This window comes from Cheilinus undulatus, linkage group 17 (assembly GCF_018320785.1).
Source record: "Cheilinus undulatus linkage group 17, ASM1832078v1, whole genome shotgun sequence".
NCBI lineage: Eukaryota > Metazoa > Chordata > Actinopteri > Labriformes > Labridae > Cheilinus > Cheilinus undulatus.
Window position 1 is genome coordinate 13775076 of NC_054881.1, and position 20007 is coordinate 13795082.

General features: G+C 39.3%; 1 protein-coding gene across 3 annotated transcripts in view; it reads left to right on the forward strand.

Moving 5' to 3' along the window:
• Positions 1-20007, forward strand: part of golga2 (golgin A2) — a 28983-nt gene extending 8976 nt beyond the window's left edge. For all 3 annotated transcript variants that reach the window (XM_041810424.1, XM_041810423.1, XM_041810425.1), the window contains 23 exons: positions 61-124; positions 790-849; positions 2945-3025; positions 3557-3595; positions 3717-3779; positions 5911-6004; positions 6130-6236; positions 6443-6501; positions 6630-6771; positions 6942-7031; positions 8455-8562; positions 8694-8781; positions 9238-9380; positions 9565-9783; positions 10106-10219; positions 11783-12007; positions 12153-12252; positions 12610-12701; positions 12844-13072; positions 13235-13396; positions 13490-13596; positions 13710-13902; positions 14799-20007. In XM_041810424.1, the coding sequence (XP_041666358.1) occupies positions 61-124; positions 790-849; positions 2945-3025; positions 3557-3595; positions 3717-3779; positions 5911-6004; positions 6130-6236; positions 6443-6501; positions 6630-6771; positions 6942-7031; positions 8455-8562; positions 8694-8781; positions 9238-9380; positions 9565-9783; positions 10106-10219; positions 11783-12007; positions 12153-12252; positions 12610-12701; positions 12844-13072; positions 13235-13396; positions 13490-13596; positions 13710-13902; positions 14799-15067 (2848 nt within the window). In that variant the 3' untranslated portion in view covers positions 15068-20007. The remainder of the gene's footprint in view (positions 1-60; positions 125-789; positions 850-2944; positions 3026-3556; positions 3596-3716; positions 3780-5910; positions 6005-6129; positions 6237-6442; positions 6502-6629; positions 6772-6941; positions 7032-8454; positions 8563-8693; positions 8782-9237; positions 9381-9564; positions 9784-10105; positions 10220-11782; positions 12008-12152; positions 12253-12609; positions 12702-12843; positions 13073-13234; positions 13397-13489; positions 13597-13709; positions 13903-14798) is intronic.

Below are 20007 nucleotides of genomic sequence, written 5' to 3' on the forward strand. Positions count from 1 at the left end.
TCTTAACAATCAAACATTAATGTATATTTGAGGTTGATCATTTCTGTGTGTTTTCCACAGACCATTGTCTTCCACAGAGAGCCTGCGACAGCTCTCCCAGCAGCTGAACGGCCTGGTCTCTGAGGTACGGCTGTAAAACCGCTACTGTCATTCTGTCTCTCTCACCCACACAGACACACACACTTCTTTGTCAGATAGTGTAATGCTCTTTACAATACTGCACTGCCACTGATGTGCACTCTCACCGAGGGTGTGTTACGTCTATTTTTGGCAGGAATGCACTGGAAGCATTTTCAAATTTGCCAGTTGTTCCCAGTGGCCTCAAGCACACTGGCAGCATCAACTGGTGCACCAGTACAGTCAGATATATTTACTCTGAATGTCGTAAAGTTGACAACAAATTTGCTGATATAAGAGAGTGATATAACAAGTATCCTAATGGTTAATCTTACAGTGAGTCTCACATAAATGTGATAAGCATGCTTTTTTGTATTCTCTGTATTATTCTTAAGGTTTCTTTGAACTAAATGCATAAGAAATGCAGGTGTAACAACTGCTGACTAGGCAGAGTGCCCATCTGCTATGCATCTAACACATCAGACTCAGCCTCTGAAAGAAAGGTCATTTTTTATTAGAGCGCTTTGATACATTTTCTGTTCCATGTCTACAGGGATAGCTGAAGGAGAGTATTGTCTTGAGGCAGCAGAGAAATTGAATCTTTTTGTATATAGGATTTATGTGATTAAGGTGATTTAAGCTAAAAAATGTGTGTTTGTCTTGTCTTTTCAGACAACTGCTGCTTATGTAAATGGAGATGGAGCACCTTCTGTCAGTGAAAGAGAACTGGAGGTATGGTGGGAATCTAACATTAAGTATAGCTTTGAAATATAAGACTAAGGTCAGAAGCTTTTCAATAGCATATTAATATCATGGGATTTACAGCTGTCTAGAAGCCATGCAAAATATGGCCCTCTAGATTGTCAGTATAGCCAACAATTTAAATCAGAGTTTAGCTTTTGTTGGTGCTGGTATTTTTCGGTAAAAGACTTAAATCTTATCTAGTGTATTGTCTAATTTCTGTCACCTATTCCGACCATTTCTGCTGTGTTTATACATCAGAATTGGCCAAAATATCTCATTACACTGAGTAGAACCAACACTGACACAACAAGTTCTGTTAAAATCTTATTTCAAGATATTATTAATCAAAAGTTAAGGCCATTATTACTTTTAAGTAAAAATATCTGCTAGTGTGGCAGGCAGAATGTACTATAGTGTCTTGAAATAAGATAATGATTTAATTTTAAGAAATTTAACACGTAAACTTGTTTTCTACATTGGCAGATAACTTACTTGAAGCAATTTAGTCCTTTGTCAAGAAAGTAGACAAATGCACTAAGATTTGAACTTATTTATCGTGATATCCAGCATTGTAAATGATTTCAACATTGACTTGCTGTGACTCTTTATGTGAGGGTAGCCACTCTTATTTGGAGTAATCTAATGACAAGATAGAATACATCCTGTAACTGTGCATATTAAAGAGTAAAAGTGCAGGTGTATTTGGGTTTGCAGCAGGGTGAAGGAATTAGCCCCCGCAAACAGCCAAACGCAGATACTTTCAAGTGGTGACAGGTGAATTTGCTCAAGAGCTGCTGTTAGATGTTTCTAGGCAGCTGTGTGTTGGGATGGTTTGACTCAGGATCATATGAGAGTAGTTCTCCACTGCAACTGGTGTATCTGCAAGGAGTTTGTTTAAATCAATGTCTTTCTTGTTGCAAGTCCAGGGCAGTTAAAGAAAGCCTTCAATTTTGGCTTGAGACTGCAAGAACTGCACACAAAATAATTAATTCTTGCAAGTCTAGCACCTGTAATGCAGGAAAATGCCTATGAATATACAGTGCCGACATTAGAAGTACAGCAAGCATTTGCATGATTTAAATATAGACGAATCAGTCAAAAATTTAGGTTTGGATCATTTATGCACCATGAATACTTGGAGCCTTGATTATTATATTATACCTTATTGAATAATGCTGCTTGTTGAAATAGAATGGCTTTTTTAACCACCAGATACAGTGGCAAGTAGATGAAAAAGTTAATTTCCAACCCTGTGTGTAGATAAGAGAATAGAAGGGAAAAAGTCTTTTTAACATACACAAATTTAATATTCATATAACCTAAAGAAAATCAGGTTCCCTCACATCACTCACCACCCAGGTACAGCTCCGTTCTGTGGGAAACACTGTTATGGGTGGAAATACGAGTAGGTATCATTATAATGATTGTCTGTGTTGTGACAATGAGCACAGATTATGAGCAGACCACAGACAAAGGGCTGTTTTGGCTTATTTTACATTTTGTGGCTCAGTAAATACTCCGAATACCAAAACATGTACAAAAAAACCTAAAGTGGGGTTTTCATGATATGCCCCCTTCAAATAGTTCAGGGTTAGGGTGCCAGTAAAGTAAAAAAACAATAAGATGGTACACAACATGATACTGTATCTTCTTTGCACGGTTTTGTATTATTTTGATGACATACTGTTGAGGTTTTTCATTTAATTTGCCCATTAAGCGCAACTTAGAAACTGTCAGTTTCTTTATATGACAGTGTGAACTATTTAAGCTCATGTGCCTCCCCTCCTCAGAGAGATGTTACATAGACCGATGGTAATGAAGACTCAGCTTTGTTCTAAAAGCCCCTATTAATCAGTTTAACAACCATCATGTATTTTAATCATTTGCTTCTCCTCTCATTGAAACACATTTTTTTGCCATGTGTGCAGGTGCTATTTTTTGCCTCCATGTTGATAATACACATGAATTTTTCTTCTCCTCCCACGTATTCTCTGTTTGACTTTTATCACTGCACTTTATCCCTCTCTTCTTTTGTTTTTTGTTTTATTTTGTTCTTTCCCGGATGCATGTGTGCACGTGATAGAGTCGGAACCAGGAGCTGGCAGCCGCCCTGGAGTCCAGCAACCTAACAAACTCTCAGCTCAATACCAAGCTAGACCAGCTGGTAAGAAGCTGTGTTTGTACGCAAAAATGTGTGTGTATGAGTGTGTGGAGTAGCCCCTTTTTCCCAAAAGTACCATCAGTGCATGAACTGCTTGCATTCTGCATGTCATTGTCATTAACACGTACAAAATAAAATCACGCATGTATACCGTGTCACTCATCTTTCATTTAGGTTGACTCAAATATTCATTCAAAGCATAACAACTCCATAAGATGTGTTCTAGCTCCAGAGCTGTCATAACATGACAGAAGATGCCTAACTAAAGGATCTTTCATGCAACTTCAGCTCACTAACAGCACAGACTTAAGCTTCAAATAAACACAGACTTTCAACATAACATAGACTACAAAACTGGTTCATTAATCCAGTATATCTTGCGCTATGCCTGTCCTGTCTGGTATGCAGATGAGTGCTTTTGTGCAAGAAGTTTGATTACTTTTCAAAGGGTTACAATTATATAACACTGCTGAGGTGATGAAAGAAATGTTGATCTTTGTCGAATTTAACAATACATTTTTCTCCTTCTGCCAGGTTCAGCAATCTCAAGGGCTTTCAGATCAGCTGCAAAAGGTAATTTTTTTCATTTCACTCCGTCTGCTCAGCTGTCTGTTCATTATTTTCTCGCTTTTACTAGTCTATTGAATTTTTCCCAGGAGGTCACTCTTAAACTTGGGTATTGTTCCTCCCACAGGAGCGAAAAGAATTTGAACAGAGATTTTCAAAGGAGCAGGGAGCCATGCGGGAGCAATTACAGGTAATTTCCCCACCCAAAATATGATAAGAGAACTTGAAAGTGTGTTTTTGTGTATCTGGAAGTGTGTCATTGCAGAATAACATTAGTTTAAAAAAATCCTCATTATACTTGTAGGTAATGTGTCAATATATAATGCCCAAGATTATGGCGTCACCCTTTCCCCCTGATTTAATAAGAGAAATGATGTTATTAGTGCTCATTTTACCACAGGAATTTATGTCTGCTATGACAATGTCTTGTCTTAAACGCAGACTAAAAGCGTATCTTTTGCACAAGCTTTTGGCCAAATCTTAAATAGTTAGATTGTACACAATATGGACAAAAGTATTTGGCCACATCTGTTAGTAATTGACTTCAGATGTCACAATCAGACCCGTTACCACAGCCTGGTACTATGATGCATGCCACCTTTGCAATAAGACAGTTTGTTGAATTTCAGCCCTGCTAGACATTCCACAGAAAACTGGGTGTATGGTCATTTCCTTGCACAAATCTGCAATTATCAATCTGGACGTTAGCAGAGGATATGCTCAAATCTCAATTTTGTCAGTAGGCATTACATAATCAATTGGTCCATGTGGAGATTTCAATAATATGAGATTTAAATAACCATTATAACACCGCTGTGCTTGCACACAGACCTACAGCTAGAGGTTTTAAGACCTCGACAGGACCTCATCCTGCCTTTTCAAAATGTAAGAGTTTAGATTATGTTTGGCAAAGGGGCTGTGAAAATGCCAAATAGCCAATCCATCAAACGCTTTATTCTTTTATCCTTTACCAGACATTTCAGGTTTTCTTAATCTCTCAAAATCCAGGGTATCTGCGGGTTCTTGAAAAGTATTAAAGGTGATAAATCAATTTTGGGAAAATTAAGACCCTTAAAAAGTATTAAAATGTCTTATCACGACTTTATAAAATCTTAAATTTTGAAAGTATTTTTTCTGAATTAGCTGTCCTAGAGTTTGAGTCCCCAAAACATCGTAAAAGTGTGTGAATTTATTCATTTTTATTAAAAAAAAAGATGAACAGGTACATAAAAAACTAGGCTATTGTGGGTGCGTCCGTAAATTGTCTCCAAGAGCGCCAGAGCGAGCGAGCGGGCGGGCAGGCGGGTGGAAATTCAGAAGCACAAAGATTTACTATCCCAGCCTATTTGAATTTTGTTGTATCATAGTGGTCTGTAGTCTTTTTCACAAACTAAAACTGTTAAGTTAAAAATATCACTGATGTAAATGGTTACAGCTTGAAGTGGCGGTGAGGTATTAAAAAATATTGAGAAGGTCTTGAAAAAGTCTTAAAAAGGTATTAAAATTAACTTCAAGATTCCTGCATATACCCTGAAATCTCATTAGTAGCAAAGAGAGAGCAGTTTATCTCAGCCATAAACTTGCATCGATGTATGCTCCCAACTACCTATGCCTGAAAATGAGGAAAAGCAGCAACTCCCTTTGTCTGGTGAAGATTTGGGCTGGTGTCCAGCTGGCCTCCTCTGCCTGGGTGTTGCTTCTTTTGAGCCACAGCACACTCTTATGTGGTGATCTAAAGGGCTGAGCACTTTTTTTCCTAAATGTAAAGAACTGTGATTAAATCATATACAAGTTATGCACACCAATCAATCAGTTTTTGTTTGTATAGCGCCAAGTCATAAATGAAGTTATCTCAAGATGCTTTACAACGAGGGCAGGTCTAGACCGTACTTTCTGATGTAGCGTATCATAAAAAGACCAGCATTATTCAGCATGAACTCAGCACTAGCAGAATTTAGCCGCATTACAGTGGTAGGAAGTTACTTCCCCTTTAAAGGACAGAAAACTCAAGCAGAACCAAACTGATGTTGACAGCCATCTGCTGAAGCCACACTGGGCTTGGAAAGGGGTAGAAGGGGTAGAGGGTTGGAAGAAAAGCAGAAAGAGGAGAAGGACAAGAGAATCAACAAAACAATGACACATGAATGTGTAATTAAATAGTCAAACATTAGTTGGAGTTCAGTTGTCCACAACAACGCTATTAACTACACCTGATTGATAAATGAGGGTCATTGACTCTATGCTTGCCATTTGAAATTTGCTAACTAAATTAAATTGATTTGACTTAAAAGTTGTGCTCACTGTCAAGCTGTCCTTTCAAGGTTCACATCCAGACCATTGGCATACTGGTATCAGAGAAATCAGAGCTGCAGACAGCACTGCAATACACACAACAGGCTGCACGGCAAAAAACAGGTTTGTCTGCGTGTTTTAAAAACTTACATGCATGCACTTGAATGGCATTTTACCATTCTGACATTGACCTCACTTCTACAACACGTAATAGTCGTGCTTTTGTCTCTTTGTGTATGTGTTTGCAGGAGAGGCAGAGGAATTGAATAACCGTCTGCAGGCAACAAAACAGAGGGTGTCAGAGCTGGAGAGAACACTTTCTTCTGTATCAACACAACAAAAACAGTTTGAAAAGGTAACAGTCTGCTGTTATTGCTCCACTGTTGAAGCAAAATTCACTTTACATTCAACTGCTACAAATTTTGCAGACATCAGGCTGTATATATATATATATACTTTCATTCTTCACTTGCTTAATATAGATTCAATTAAGAATTGCAGTCATGCTGGCTAAGTTTCTTTGCAATCTCTAATATATCCTTTTCTCTCATTATCCTTCAGCACAACAAAGAGTTTGAAAAGGAGAGAGACAGCCTGAGATTAGAGGTGTTTAGACTAAAGTAAGTCACTTAACCACAGCTGAAGCCCATTAATGCCTGTTTAGAATTTGTCAAATGGTCCGCAGTTGTATAGTTTGCATAAAACTCTAGTAGAATAGAAGTAATGAGCATCCTTTGTGTGTTTACAGCAATGTGTGTGAGGAGTCAAAGCAGCAGAGCTCCGAGCTGTCTGAGCAGTTGCGGCTCAGGACGGAGGAAAACGGAGCAATGAGGCTGGAGGTAGAAGATCTCCGCAAGAGGCTTGAAATTGCAGACCTCATGCTGCAACAGGTGAGTAAGGACGCTCACCCTATTCTTATCAGTAATGCAGTGTTCATCAGTGTAGCATCCAAGAAACCCACTGCAGGGGCTTGGTGTTAATCTAGGGCCCCAAATATTCACAAATGAGCCATGCTCACCGGCATTTAAATCTGATGTTTATCTCTTTTATTTCTATCCAGTGTTCCAGCCAATCAGATCCCTCCAGTGCCAGCCAACAGGTCCAGTTGCTGATGGAAGAGAAGCAGCAGCTAGAGGCACACAATCACCAGGTCTGTTTTAAAGGGGTGCACAAAGGTTTTTTTGTATTTTTTTTCTTTAAGCTTCTGCAGCTGCAGGTGTTATTTTTACAATGTGACAACATGATACCAAATGATACGATATGATATGATACAATACACTTAATTGTCCCTTTTGGAAAATTTCTCTTGATGTCCAGTGCTGCATACATTGAGCCCTCTTCTGCAGTAAAGTCAATAAATTTAAACAACAGAAAGAAACAACAATCCTCAGAAGCATATACCAGTGAAAACCAAGGACATTACATTTTGCATAGTTCCTGTATTGTACAAGATCCATTAAAAAACAAACATAATGCTAGAAAATTCTAACACCATGATGCTATTGCATAACCTATACAGCTGTAGGAAACATGCTTATTTAATCTACAGACTGACTTCAAGCCATTATTGATTATGAAGAACCACTTTGTTTTAAATAATTTGTAGTTTAGCATCAGTTTGTGTTTGTGTCACTTGAAGTCTTGCATTTTAATGACATGTGAAAGCTCATATAGCCATCATACCTTTTCTTACCTTCTGACTATTATTATTTTATATGTGAACATTTCCCAAATTCGTGTAACAACCTTTGCCTGTTTATCTAATGCAGCCTTTCTAAATCAGGGTTCCACTACACTTCAGGGTTCCTTTAAAATACTTCAAATTTAACCAAAGAATTACTGTGAGCATGCAGATCTTGCATAGATAATTATTATTGTCCTATATGCCCTTTGTATTTATGTTGGGGCCAGAGAAAGAGTATGCTTGTATCAGCATACACAGTAAAAAATCATAGTTTTTTCCTTTCTTTTCAAGGTCTACACTACCATTCTGTAAAAATATAGACGTTTTATTGTTATTAGAGAATGCTTTGTTGCTACAGGAATCCTTCTGCAGTCACTGGATGTACAGTGTCCATCTTTTTATTAAATTAAAAAACCTAAGTGTCTTTATTTACTTTATGTAAGGTGACCTTGGGTGACTTGAAAGGCGCCTCTAAATAAAATGTATTATTATTATTATTATTATTTGACCAAGAGAAAAAACTTATTGAGATAAAAAAAGAAAAATCTCTTTTCAAAAGTGTCCTTGCAGAGACCAGCGGCAGCCCTGACAAATTACAAAGTTGCAGATAAAAATGAGTAGCTATACATAGGAAATTTTTAACCCATTACAAATTACAAGTAAAACAGCAGATATTTGTCAAAGTCAACAACATCAAAATACAGCATCCAAGATGTGTCTGCCTCCAAGCCATTTACCTTCCTCTCAAAACATCCGATAAGACCGGATCATTAAGTTTTAGATCTTTCTGTAAATCAGAACATTTTGACTGGGAAGACATGGGATTTTTCAAATCTTTTTAAGGGTGCCTCAACTTAACAATAGTAAGAAATGCTGCTCTTTGTTGTAGCTGATGGAGTCAATAGCCCAGCTGCAGACAGAGAGGGACGTCTATGCAGGGCAGATCCAGGAGGAGGGGCGTGTTTGGAAGGACAAAACAGAACAGCTCCTAACACAGGTATACCACCCTGTACATACCAATAACACACCTCTTACTCTGCACTTTAGCTTTTAAAATCAAGAATGTTTTTTAATGTACACTTTAATAAGATTAGTGGTTGATGTGCATCATTTTCCCTGTTTGTGCAGGTGTCTCTGGTTGCAGAAGAGAGGGATAGAAATATCAACAGAGTCCAAGAACTAGAGGCTAGCATTGCAGAGCTAAAAAATGCTACAGGTAAGAGGTTCACACTGCCTTTATAGACTGTGTTCTCTTTTATTTGATTCCTGCAGGTCTTCACTTGGTATTAAAGACACCACTTTCTGCAAAAAAGCCCGATCATAGCAGGGTGCACAGAATTAGATAGCTGGTTTTCCTTGTATTCTGGTAATAAAACAATGTTGAGGTGCATCTGACGTCAGGGAAAGGAACCTGCAGCACACCAATCAATGAGCTGATTATTGCCTTCTGTAAATCACCCAGTGTGCTTGAGTCTTTTCTTCCTCCATAGAAGATCATTATCGTCAGTGAAAGAGCTTACTTTCAAAATAGTTTAACGACTTGTCATGATAAACTACATTAATCATTACTTTCAAAGCTGTGGTATATCATCAGTATTTTATATCTTTAGCATAAAGCATTATCTCAGTCAGCTAAATTTGTGAATTTGTCACTCTTCCTCCTCTTCTCCAGCTCTGTTGTCTCAGGAGAGCCATGCTCAAAAAGAGGCCGAGCCTCAGTCCTCGGGGCCATCAGAGAATGAAGTGGCTCTGCAGGAGGCCCTCAGCACTGTACAACAGGAAAAAGACGCTTTAACTGCACAGTACCAGGCACAGGTATACATGCATTTTCATTCTTTATAAACATTTTTACATTGAACTATTTTAAGTAGTGTGATGGTAATTTGTCCCCCAACCGTTATTGATCTGTTCATTACACATTTGTTCAAAGATTACTGGTACACTTTGGTTTGAAGCTCCTATAACCAGCCTGTGTGCTGTGATGTCATGTTTCCTGCAGCTCCGAGATAACGAGCAGCTGAGTCGACTGTGTGCAGAGCAGGAGACGCGTCTGGGAGAGCTGGAGCGGCAGGTGGAGAGCCAGGTTCAGGAGGCAGAGGACCGCAGGCGCATGTTAGAGGATGTTCAGTCAGACAAGGCGACTATTAGCCGTGCTCTCACCCAGAACCGCACACTGAAGGACCAGCTGGCAGAGCTACAGAATGGTTTCGTCAAACTGGTGAGGATGAAAACGAGCTCACCATCTGTCCTTGTATTTAATGACACATTTCAAAAGTGTTGTCATTTATACTTGGTATTTATTTAGTTTCTCTGGTGTGCTCTTTTCTTTGTACATTCTGCTCTTTTTAGCTTAGGATGCATTTTTAGCCCAACATGTCTTCATGTCTTTCTATTTGTTTATTTAATGTAGTTTTTCTTAAGTCTTCATTCCTGTCGATCATATCTATGTAAGAATGTCAGAGTTTTTGTAAATTAGTTAAGACTGATAAGGCAACGGCTGTCTTAAATCCTTAAGTCCTGTCACATTTTCGTCACTACAGACTAATGAGAACATGGAGCTAACCACTGCCATCCAGTCAGAGCAACATGTGAAAAAAGAGCTAGCTCGCAGAATGGGTGAATTACAAGAGGACCTGCACAACGTCAAGGAACAGGTATGAATACACAGTCCACTCACTCTTTACTCTATTACATGATTGATGAGAGCAGTCATATGTCACTTCCCACTCTCCAGGGTGAACCTAATCAGGTGCAAACAAGCCCAGGGACTGAATGGTGATATGTTAGAAAATAGTGGTAGCAAGTAACACAATTAAACACTATGGCATTGTTTTTTGTACTTAAAGCTCTGGGGCTGAAAGTAGAGAGGAGTTATGTGGTAAAATGAGCAACTGGCTATAACTATGACAGCAGGAGCTCTAGCCTGCTCCCTGTCAACAGAAACTAGCATAATAATGATATTTTAAAATTTAAGACCTAACTCATTAAGGATGGTTGAAATAATGTATAAGGTATGCAATGTTGACGTTACATCTGGTCACAAGATGGCCTTGTTTATCCAGTCTGATGGCAGGTGTCTGAGCAGACAGTAATAAACACCTATTTTTATGGTATGATTCCAGTCACCTTTCAGAAACGTCTTTCATGCTTAACTCAGTGGCCACTGGATTCAGGATTTTAATAGCCTTTAAATTGTATGGCTTTTGTATTTTAAACTATTAAGTCTATTTTTTAAAAAAACATCTTTTCCATTTACAACCATTCATTTTGGTGGAATGTTTTTTACCCAGAAAGAAGTGAGGCTGGCATAGTTTGGGACTAGTAATATACTTACAATATAGTAATATAAGTAAGTCTTACAGTAATGACTTTTTATGTACGTATATATTTTTTTGTAAAATTCCTAAGTACTTCACAACCAGCCAAAATACATCACAAAATGATAAATCTCAAAATAACAATACATTATTACACTTAATAATGTTTTAAAAGAAAAACAATGCATTCAAAAGAAAGATAGAATAAATAATGTCTCACAAATAAAAGCCTTTTATAAAGTAAGGTTTGAGGAAAAAATAATTGCTGTGACAGTGTTAGCAAACTTGATATCAGTTAGTAGGTCATTCCAGAGTTCAGGAGCTCAGACTTTAAAAGCCAGACAACCATTAGTGTTTAGCTCTGGGTAACCATCCAGTAACCCCTGATCAGCTGATCTGAAAGGGGGAACAGGCTCACGGGGTGTTAAAAGGTTGTAAATATCCTTAGGAGCTTGGTTGTGCAGTGCTTTGAAAGCAAGTAAAGAAATGTTAAAATCTGAATGTAAATGGAGGCCAATGTAACAAGACCACGTCTGGGGTCTGTTGTTTGTTCACGTTTTCTTGAACTAGTGGTTAGTCTGGCTGCAAACGTTCAAGACCATTTGATGGCGCTGTAAGGAAGCTAGAGTAATACCTCTATAGAGTGAAAATCAAATTCATGATCAACCTTGTGTGAGTCATTAAGAGAACCTGATACTTGAACTTGAAAGAACTGATAAAAAATCTGAACAACTCTCTTTACCTTATTATCAAAGTACAGTTCAGATTGACATCTTCTGTATTGATGTACAGCAGTCCAACATTGTAGTCCACGCTGAAAGCCTTCAGACAGAGGCTGTATCAAAGCTCTTATCTGCTTATTCTAAGTTTTAATTTTACTCTTCATTTCTTCTGCTTCAGCTTGAAGTCAAATCTAAGGAGACTCAGGGTCTGATGGAGCAGAGGGAGCAGTTAGTGGCCCACCTGCAGCAGTACTCCGCAGGCTACCAGGCTATGGCCTCAGAGCGGGAACAGCTCCACCACCAGTACCTGCAGCAGGTTCAGCTCATGGACCGGCTCCAACACGATGAAAGTCAAGGCCGTGTGCAACTGGAGATCAGCCACAATCAGCTCAAACAGGCCCAGGTGTGTATAAAATCACTGTTGATGAATAAAACGCTTTTATTTTAACAGTTTGGCTGATATAGTTTAATGGAGGGGAAAAATGTCATGCACTTCTATTGTTCATGCTTCAAGGCTGTTTTGAATGACTCTCTGTCTCCCTCTGCAGGAGCATTTAGAGTTGTTGGTCAGAGACAATGAGCAGCTGAAGGCTGAAGTGAAGGAGCTGCTCAATAGTTCAGCTCTCAGTCCGTCATCCAGAGACCAAGGTAAAGCTCAAATGGTCTTAATAGAAATTACTTAAGAGGCATGTATTGAACCGCACAGTGGCTTCCTTTTTCACTTTGTTGAACCAAAGAAAAAACATAGAAACTGAGAACTTATTTCTGAAAAAAATTCCGAAAACTTTCAGGACCACTGTAGCTCAAACTTTAGACCAGAAGTCTCGACTCGAAGGGCATCACTTCAGGCAGGGGAAGTAAGAGTGAGAGTACTTTTGAAACTAGTGCCACCAGTTTCAAAAGTTACAAAGGAACTGAATTGCAGTCTCAGACTACTCTCTTGAGGAAATGGGAAAATATTTGAGTGTTTGAGTGTTCATCCTTTCATTTGTCTCTGTCACTCAGGCGATGGAGTGGAAAGCCAATCCCTACAAGAGAGCCCAAAGAAGTCTTCCTCCATAGTTATCCCAGAAGACTTTGAGAGCCAGAAGGAGATGGTAAGGAACTTAATGTAGAATCTTCTGCAAATTCTTCTTGCTGAAAGACTCTTTTTTTTCCCTCAAGAAGTCCTAAATCAAATTGAAATTTAGTTTACAGAGGTTTTGCACTGCCCTCAATACACTGTTTTAAACCCCACAGGAGGAGTTTATAAGAGGAGCCTTGGCTGAGTTGGAGGCGGAGAGGGATGAGGCCAAGAGGCAACTGGAGGAGGAGCACCGGCTCCACATGGCAGCCCGGCACCAGGCCACTGTGGCTCTCAGTCTTCAGCAACAACACCAGAGCCATCATTCTGTTCATGACCATCATCAGGAGCACGATCACTCTCAGGACCACCACAGTCACTGTGAACACAGCCATGAACATTCAGGTGAGGAAGACGAGAAGGTTTGTTTGGATTATTTCTCAAATAAAATGCATGGATTGCATCTTCAGGGAGTCTGAATATATATTTTCAAAGTTTGATGTTCACATATTGTAGTTGTGGGTGTCGGTATATAGATAAGTTTACACTTTGTTGTCCTTTCTGCAGATGGAGGAGTACCAGTGGAAGTTCATCAGGCCTTGCAAGCTGCAATGGAGAAGCTTCAGCAGCGTTTCACCTCCCTCATGCAAGAGAAAGCAGACCTTAAAGAGAGGGTGGAGGAGCTGGAGCATCGCTGCATCCAGCTGTCTGGAGAGACCGACACTATAGGTGAGACAGGATGCTCTTTTTTTATAAGGAGAGAAGCAGAAAAACGGTTTATCACCTTAATAATTTCTTCTTCTATTTGTTGGTGGTTTTTAGGAGAGTACATTGCCCTGTACCAGAGTCAGCGGGCCATCATGAAGCAGAAACACCAGGAAAAAGAGCAGTACATCAGCATGCTGGCCCAAGACAAAGAAGAGATGAAGGTACTAGAAAGCGAAGGTTTTATTTAAAATAACAATCACAATAGAGATTTTTTTCTTGATGCTGATGTCTCCTTGTTTGATGTCTCCTTGTTTCTGTTTTCACCAACCACCAGGCGAAGCTGGCAGAGCTGCAGGATCTGGTGATGAGGTTGGTTGCTGAGAGGAACGACTGGTACAGCCGCTACACTGGAGCTGTGTCAGGCACAGGAACAGTGAACCCTGACCTGCTTCCTGCCGGGGAGGATCACACACACCCAGAGCACCAAGCACGCACACACCCAGAGCTGAACGCTGTCAGTGGAGCAGGTAGGCACCATTGCAGTGTCCATGCTAGCACACGAACTTATGAAAAAGTAATTAAGTGCTGATCTTGTTCCAAAGGAAAGTCCAGTTGTATCTAAGCAGGGTTGTCCAGATCAGTGCAACTTTCTTGTATTTTAGAAATAGGATTTATCTCTTATGAAAGTAATACTGGTGGCTTTTTTATAAAATATGGGAAGCAAAGACTGGTCTGACTGCGTCATAAGTCATGCATAGGGCCCTATAATTTCCGCGTTAACAGAATCGCGGAATTGGCCGATAAAAACGGAATTTACAATTTCACGCAGAAATTGAATGAATTTGACTGAAAATGCTGTGTTTTTTTAGAAAGAGGAACGTATATATGAAGAATATGTTCCAGGGATCACTAAAGTGCACATTGATAAAATAGAGATATTAAATGTGCCAGATTCTGGTGTTTATGACCCAAAATGTCTCTTTCCTGTACTCTTTGACATTTTATAAACAGTTTTTTGAATCAGAAAATTCAGCACTGGTCTGGTATATTGAGAAAAGTCATATGCCTTTCACTTTTGACTGATTTTCACACAAAATCTGGTATTAATTTTTTTGCATTTCAGGTCTTTAGAATGTCGTAAAATGTCTTAAATTTCATATTTAAGAGCATGTAGGAACCCTGATAATGTTACCCATCCCTAATTATATCGCTAGTTTATATTTCAGTGAACAGGCATTTATGTAAATAGTTTTATCAGTGTTTATTCAGATGAAGATCAGCATAAGATGATTGCGTGCAATGTAAATGTTTGTCTGCTCTTTGTATTAAGAGTAAAATGCAACCTGCTGAAACCCTTAAAGGACTGTATTTTTCATGCATTGAAACTTGAACCTGTGACTCCTCTTCTCCTTCTGTACTACAGATGTCATGGAGGTCATTCCTCTGACAGATTCCACCACAGGATCTGAAGCTCCACCATCACAAACCATTTCCACTGGCTCGGCTCAGTCTGACTCGAAGCCTCTGGGGCCTAAAGAAGATGGCACGGCCCAGCAAATCATGCAGCTCCTCCAGGAGATCCAGAACCCCCAGGGGGCGCCAAGATCACCCCCGTTCCTTGGCGAGAACCCCTGCATCCCTTTCTTCTACCGACCAGACGAACAGGATGAAGTGAAGATCCTGGTGGTGTGAGGTGTGTGTGTGCCAGAGGCCGTATGTGTGTGAGAGATAATGGACATGTCTTGAAGTCTTGGGAGAAATAAACACCACAGTTTCTTATTTATCACAGTCACAAACACTTTAAGAACTTTAACACCATGCAAAACTGGTCACAGGAATGTGAATGGTCATTTACATTCAGAAGCCTCCTCTCTGTTCTGTGTGGGTGCATTGTTAGAAAGACAGATTTGTTTGTTTTATTTTTGTCCAAGTTACTCGTCCCGGAGATGAGATAATCAGTATTCCTTTAGGCAGTCTGATTATCCTCCTTACCACAAGTTTCTCATCCCCTCTTTCGTCTCCCATCTTACACACAAGTGCAATAAAGGGGCCGTATAAACCGTCCCCTCACTGATACAGTACTGAAAGAGCTGTAAGATAGAAGTAGCCTACTGGTGTGCAAAGTAAATCTCAGTTTTTACACAATTCACTGTACAAATGCCAAAAAAGAGCATCACGTTTGAATGTAATAGACTGATAATATACGTGTGAAATGCAAGGAGAAGTGATGAAAATGTAAGAGATAAGAGGTGAGATTTAAATGAAAGTCAGTAAAGAAACTTAGTGCACATAATAGCTTTCAAAATAAAGCGCTGTTCTGTTGGAAAGTCAAGAACGTGGCGGTTCCATGATCGGGTTCAGGAAGACGAAGGCAGGTGTAACAGATTGGTACTTTCCTTCTTGTCTATGTTGTTGTTTTTTCATCCGAACACTGAAATAAGACGTTTGTACAGTGCAAAATGCTAATATATGTGAAACTTGAGTGTTGTCAGAGAAATCACCGCTGTTACAAAAAGGTGGTTTCTGTCATTGAGGGGGATGGATGAATTTGAAGACCCCATGAAGAAGAAACACACAGTAGATGGAATTTTTAGGGTATTATATTCTAAATAATATAGCTCTCCACACTTTTGTATCCTCAACTTTGACTTTATCTTTAATCTTTTTGTGTTCCAGATACAATTGCACAGTGGCATGATGAAGCTTGGCGCGAAAATTGTTGTTTCTGCACCTCAATTCGTCTTTCGTCGTCATATTTTTTGTATTTAGGAGGCATTTCTATGCCTCTCATACTTGAGCTCCACCTTCTGTTTCAAGGGGTCTTTTTCCAAACACTATAAAAAAAGGCAGGTCTTTTCTGTTACGTTTGCTTGCATTTTTCCACATATCAAAGATCAAATCCTGCACATCCTTTACAACTGGACTGAATGAGTGTGTACGTGATGATCCAAACAGTTCCCCCTTTTTTCAACCGAAGTTGCATCTGTTGTAATTTTTTTTGTAGAGTTCTATCAAATAATATGAGTATGATTGCACCAAAACTGTACAAAGCTTCTCATTCTGTCCTCTAAAGAGACGTTTTCCACCACAGAGCCTCTTATTAACATCTGTGGAGGAGGAGAGGAAGCCCATGAAGCCATTTGGCTAGGCTGAGGTTTCCAAGTGAAGCAATTAGTGTGTTTATGTGTGCAGTGTTGCACTTTGAGGATGAAGTAGGAAGGTTTGTAAATATGAGAAGATGTAACAAGATTGCTCACTGCAAAAAGTTGTTGAATAATTCCTGAGAGTGAGGGACCAATCAGGATTTAAGAAAATGAACAACTCTGCAAAACAGGAAAATTAAACGAGTCAGTGTTTTTTTTTTTTGTTTTTGTTTTTTTTTTTCCCGAGACTGATCTTTTTTGGGCATTAAGACAAGAAATGAGATCTGATCTTAAACAACTTCATGTTTAATGATATCACAACTGCAAGAGAGGGACAGTCATATTCACAAATATTGATTGAAGCCCTTTTCCCTTTGACTAATTTCTTAACATTTTAGATTAAACCATAACCAAGGCTCAGTCCCAATGCACCCCTTGCCTCTACTCTTTTGCTGTACCTTTATGTTTTGCACATAAATTCTTGTCAGAAGAGGCCCGAGATATACTTTTCATTTCACCTTGTGTTTGCATACAAGTCTAGCGGAGTCATTAGCGTTCCTGTAAATATACTTACCTATATGCAAAACTGCAGGGCACATAAGAGAGCCCAGGCCGTGTAGAAGTACCTGATGTGTGGGATGTAAACTAACACATGGAAACAGTGAATACGGTGATGTTTTGAGCTCAAAACTATTGTTATCAAAGTTAGTGATCAATAGAAACATCCAAAAAGCTCAGACTGATGACTGGTGGTCAGATCAGTCCGTCTGAACTCAGTTTCTTCAGTATTTTCCTCCATGCACCGATGTAATGCTCCCTGGTGTATAGGTTCTTAGCTGATGATGTTACACATCTGCAGAGAACACCCCTTGCGGGGCAAGAAGTGATTTCTACATAGAGAAACTCTGTCAAAAAGGCCACATTTTGAGCTGTTTGTAACTATGGCAAGCATTCAAAGTGTGAACAGATGGACATTCTTAATTCTTAAGCTACATTTGTGTCCTGAGAGTAGTTAAATATTTAGGCAAAACATTTGAAAAGTTATTAAAAAGTAACAGAGAAACAGCGACGGAGGATTTTTTAAAAAGCCGCCGTCTTTAAAACTTTGCTGAGCAGAGTCATACAAAGCTGGTATGGTCAGTTTCCACAAAGCGGATAACTTCAGTTCAGTATAGTGTTTACTCAGCTGATGTCTCTCCAGCCTCTCTCGGGACATGAAATCCATCTCTTTTAAGAGATCCAGATCATATGGCTAGCTGGTTGTTTGGCTCCCAAACAGCTCTTCATTTGGTAACAGTTTGGCCTTTTAAATGTGGATTAATTAACCAAAAAGTAAGGAGGAAAGGAAATTGGCACTTAAACAGGAGCTAGCTATCACGGCTAACATAAAAGAGCCATTTTGTAGCACAGGCTCATTGACGAACAGCACATCATTACTCGGTCGCTCACCCTTCTCATCACCGTTTCAATGAAAAACTCAAATTTCCAAATGAGGATTTTTTTTTAACTGTTAAAGGGGCTCAGCTAGCCTTTTAGCTTACTATAAGTCTCTTCAAGACGCTAGTTTGCCTTTATCTGGCTTTACAAAGCTAGGAGGTCTGCAGGACTGAGTAAATTGGGATATTGATCGCTACCACGGCAGGTAAATCAGTTAAACTGTGGTAAAAAATCTCTGTTTTGTAAAGTGTAGGAATTGCACTCAATGTAAACAGAAATTTTGTGATGATGGAGGTTGATTTAGAGCTGTAAAGTACTAACTTTCCTCCGTTTCTATTCATTCCTTAAGGCTATCCCCCACTACCTGACCCCAATGGGCATTCTGGATCACTTGGTTGCAAACAACCTATTTGTTTTAATTAGTGACTGTGTTAACTGGAGTCTTCCAGCCAACTGCATTTGCACATGTCATTGTTACAGCAGCTAATGAAAAGCAAAGGATCACTAGTTTTCACGGTGACTTTTTAAAAACACCAATCTTTAAGGTCAGCCTCTAAAACAGACTTTCTGTCCCAGCTGCTTTAAAAACTTGTCTCTGTGAAGTGACGGTAACACATTGTAAAAATGTAGAGGATTGTGGACTTTGTTTACCAGTTTGTCTTTGTTGTTGTCGCTGCTGCTGTGTTGATCGTCACACCTTCTCCATTTCCATGCTTCTACTACACACGTATACCACATATCTTGTTTCTGTGTTGCATTAATTTTTTGAGGACGAGCACAGCTGATGCAAGGGACACGTAGCAGCCCTGATACGTCTGCGTCCATGTCCACGTAGTTAACAGGAAGTATATCTCTGGCCATGGAGGGGTAGGGTGAAATGCTCAGGGTTCATGGCCCTTTAAATAAAGGTTTCCCAGAAGCACACTCCAAACAGAGTGCTGTGGGAAATCTTCTACCTTCATAAAGTATGAAGGTCTTGAGGGGCCGCCCCATTTTGTAGGGGAAGCCACTACACCTTATAGCTCTGTTTCAAGGGGCAAGGGGTCACTCAGAAACGTATAAATGGGACTGAGCCTTTTAATCGCTTCATGATTTTGAAATGCCTTTCAAGGCTCTCATTTCTACCTTTTGTTTTTCCCTCTGACTTGGAAGTCTATGAATTTCAATACCTCTTGCGTTTACCTTGAATTAGAGGACACTTTAGTTAAATTATTTTTGCACACTTGGTATTGATCACTAAAAAAGCATTAGTGCAAATTCTAGTAGTTGAGGCCTATTATATAAGCCAAAATGTGTTTAAATCTTAATGTGGAGGCCATTCTGTATGTAATCGATGCACTGCATCTTCCCTGAACAACAGCGCTTTGGTGTAAGCACTGTGCTTGCTGCCATTTTTGATTTAAAATTCCTTGCTTATAGCATTCTTCCCCTCCTTGATTTTCTTTCAAACAGCCACGAAATCAGACTTTTCCTTCATTTTGTATTTGGGAGTGGTTGTACCAAAAGAGATAAATATACAATAGAATCATAGTGTTACTTCGGGGCTTGCAAATTAACAAATGTGGATGAAATGACTCCCCACGCTTTCTAATTCACTGTTAAATATGTAATGTGTGATTCAAAGAAATAGCAACGTGAAATCATCTATTGTCTTTATTGTAAAGGAGGTGGTGTATATACTGTAACTGTGTAACATATTGTATATTCATTTTGCCTGGTGTGTGGGGGAAAGCTGCTCTGCCATATTTGCTGGCAGTGTGAAGTGTGTGTATGTTCAGTCAGAGTCGGGGCATTGGCGGTTGCTGACCGGCTGTGATTTATTACAAAGATTGACTAAAAAAGATAAAATATTCTATTTATTTGGATAAGTTAGTATCGCAACTAATCAGTTTTATTGTAAAATAGAAATGACTGATGGATGGAAATGAAGGATCTTTCACAGAACTGATCGGTTGGAGGGTTGCTTCTGACAGAAGCTTACTGATTTGTTTTTTCTTCCTTGAGTAATATTTTCTCCTCTTTTCCTGAATAAAGCTGATTGAGCAACTAAAA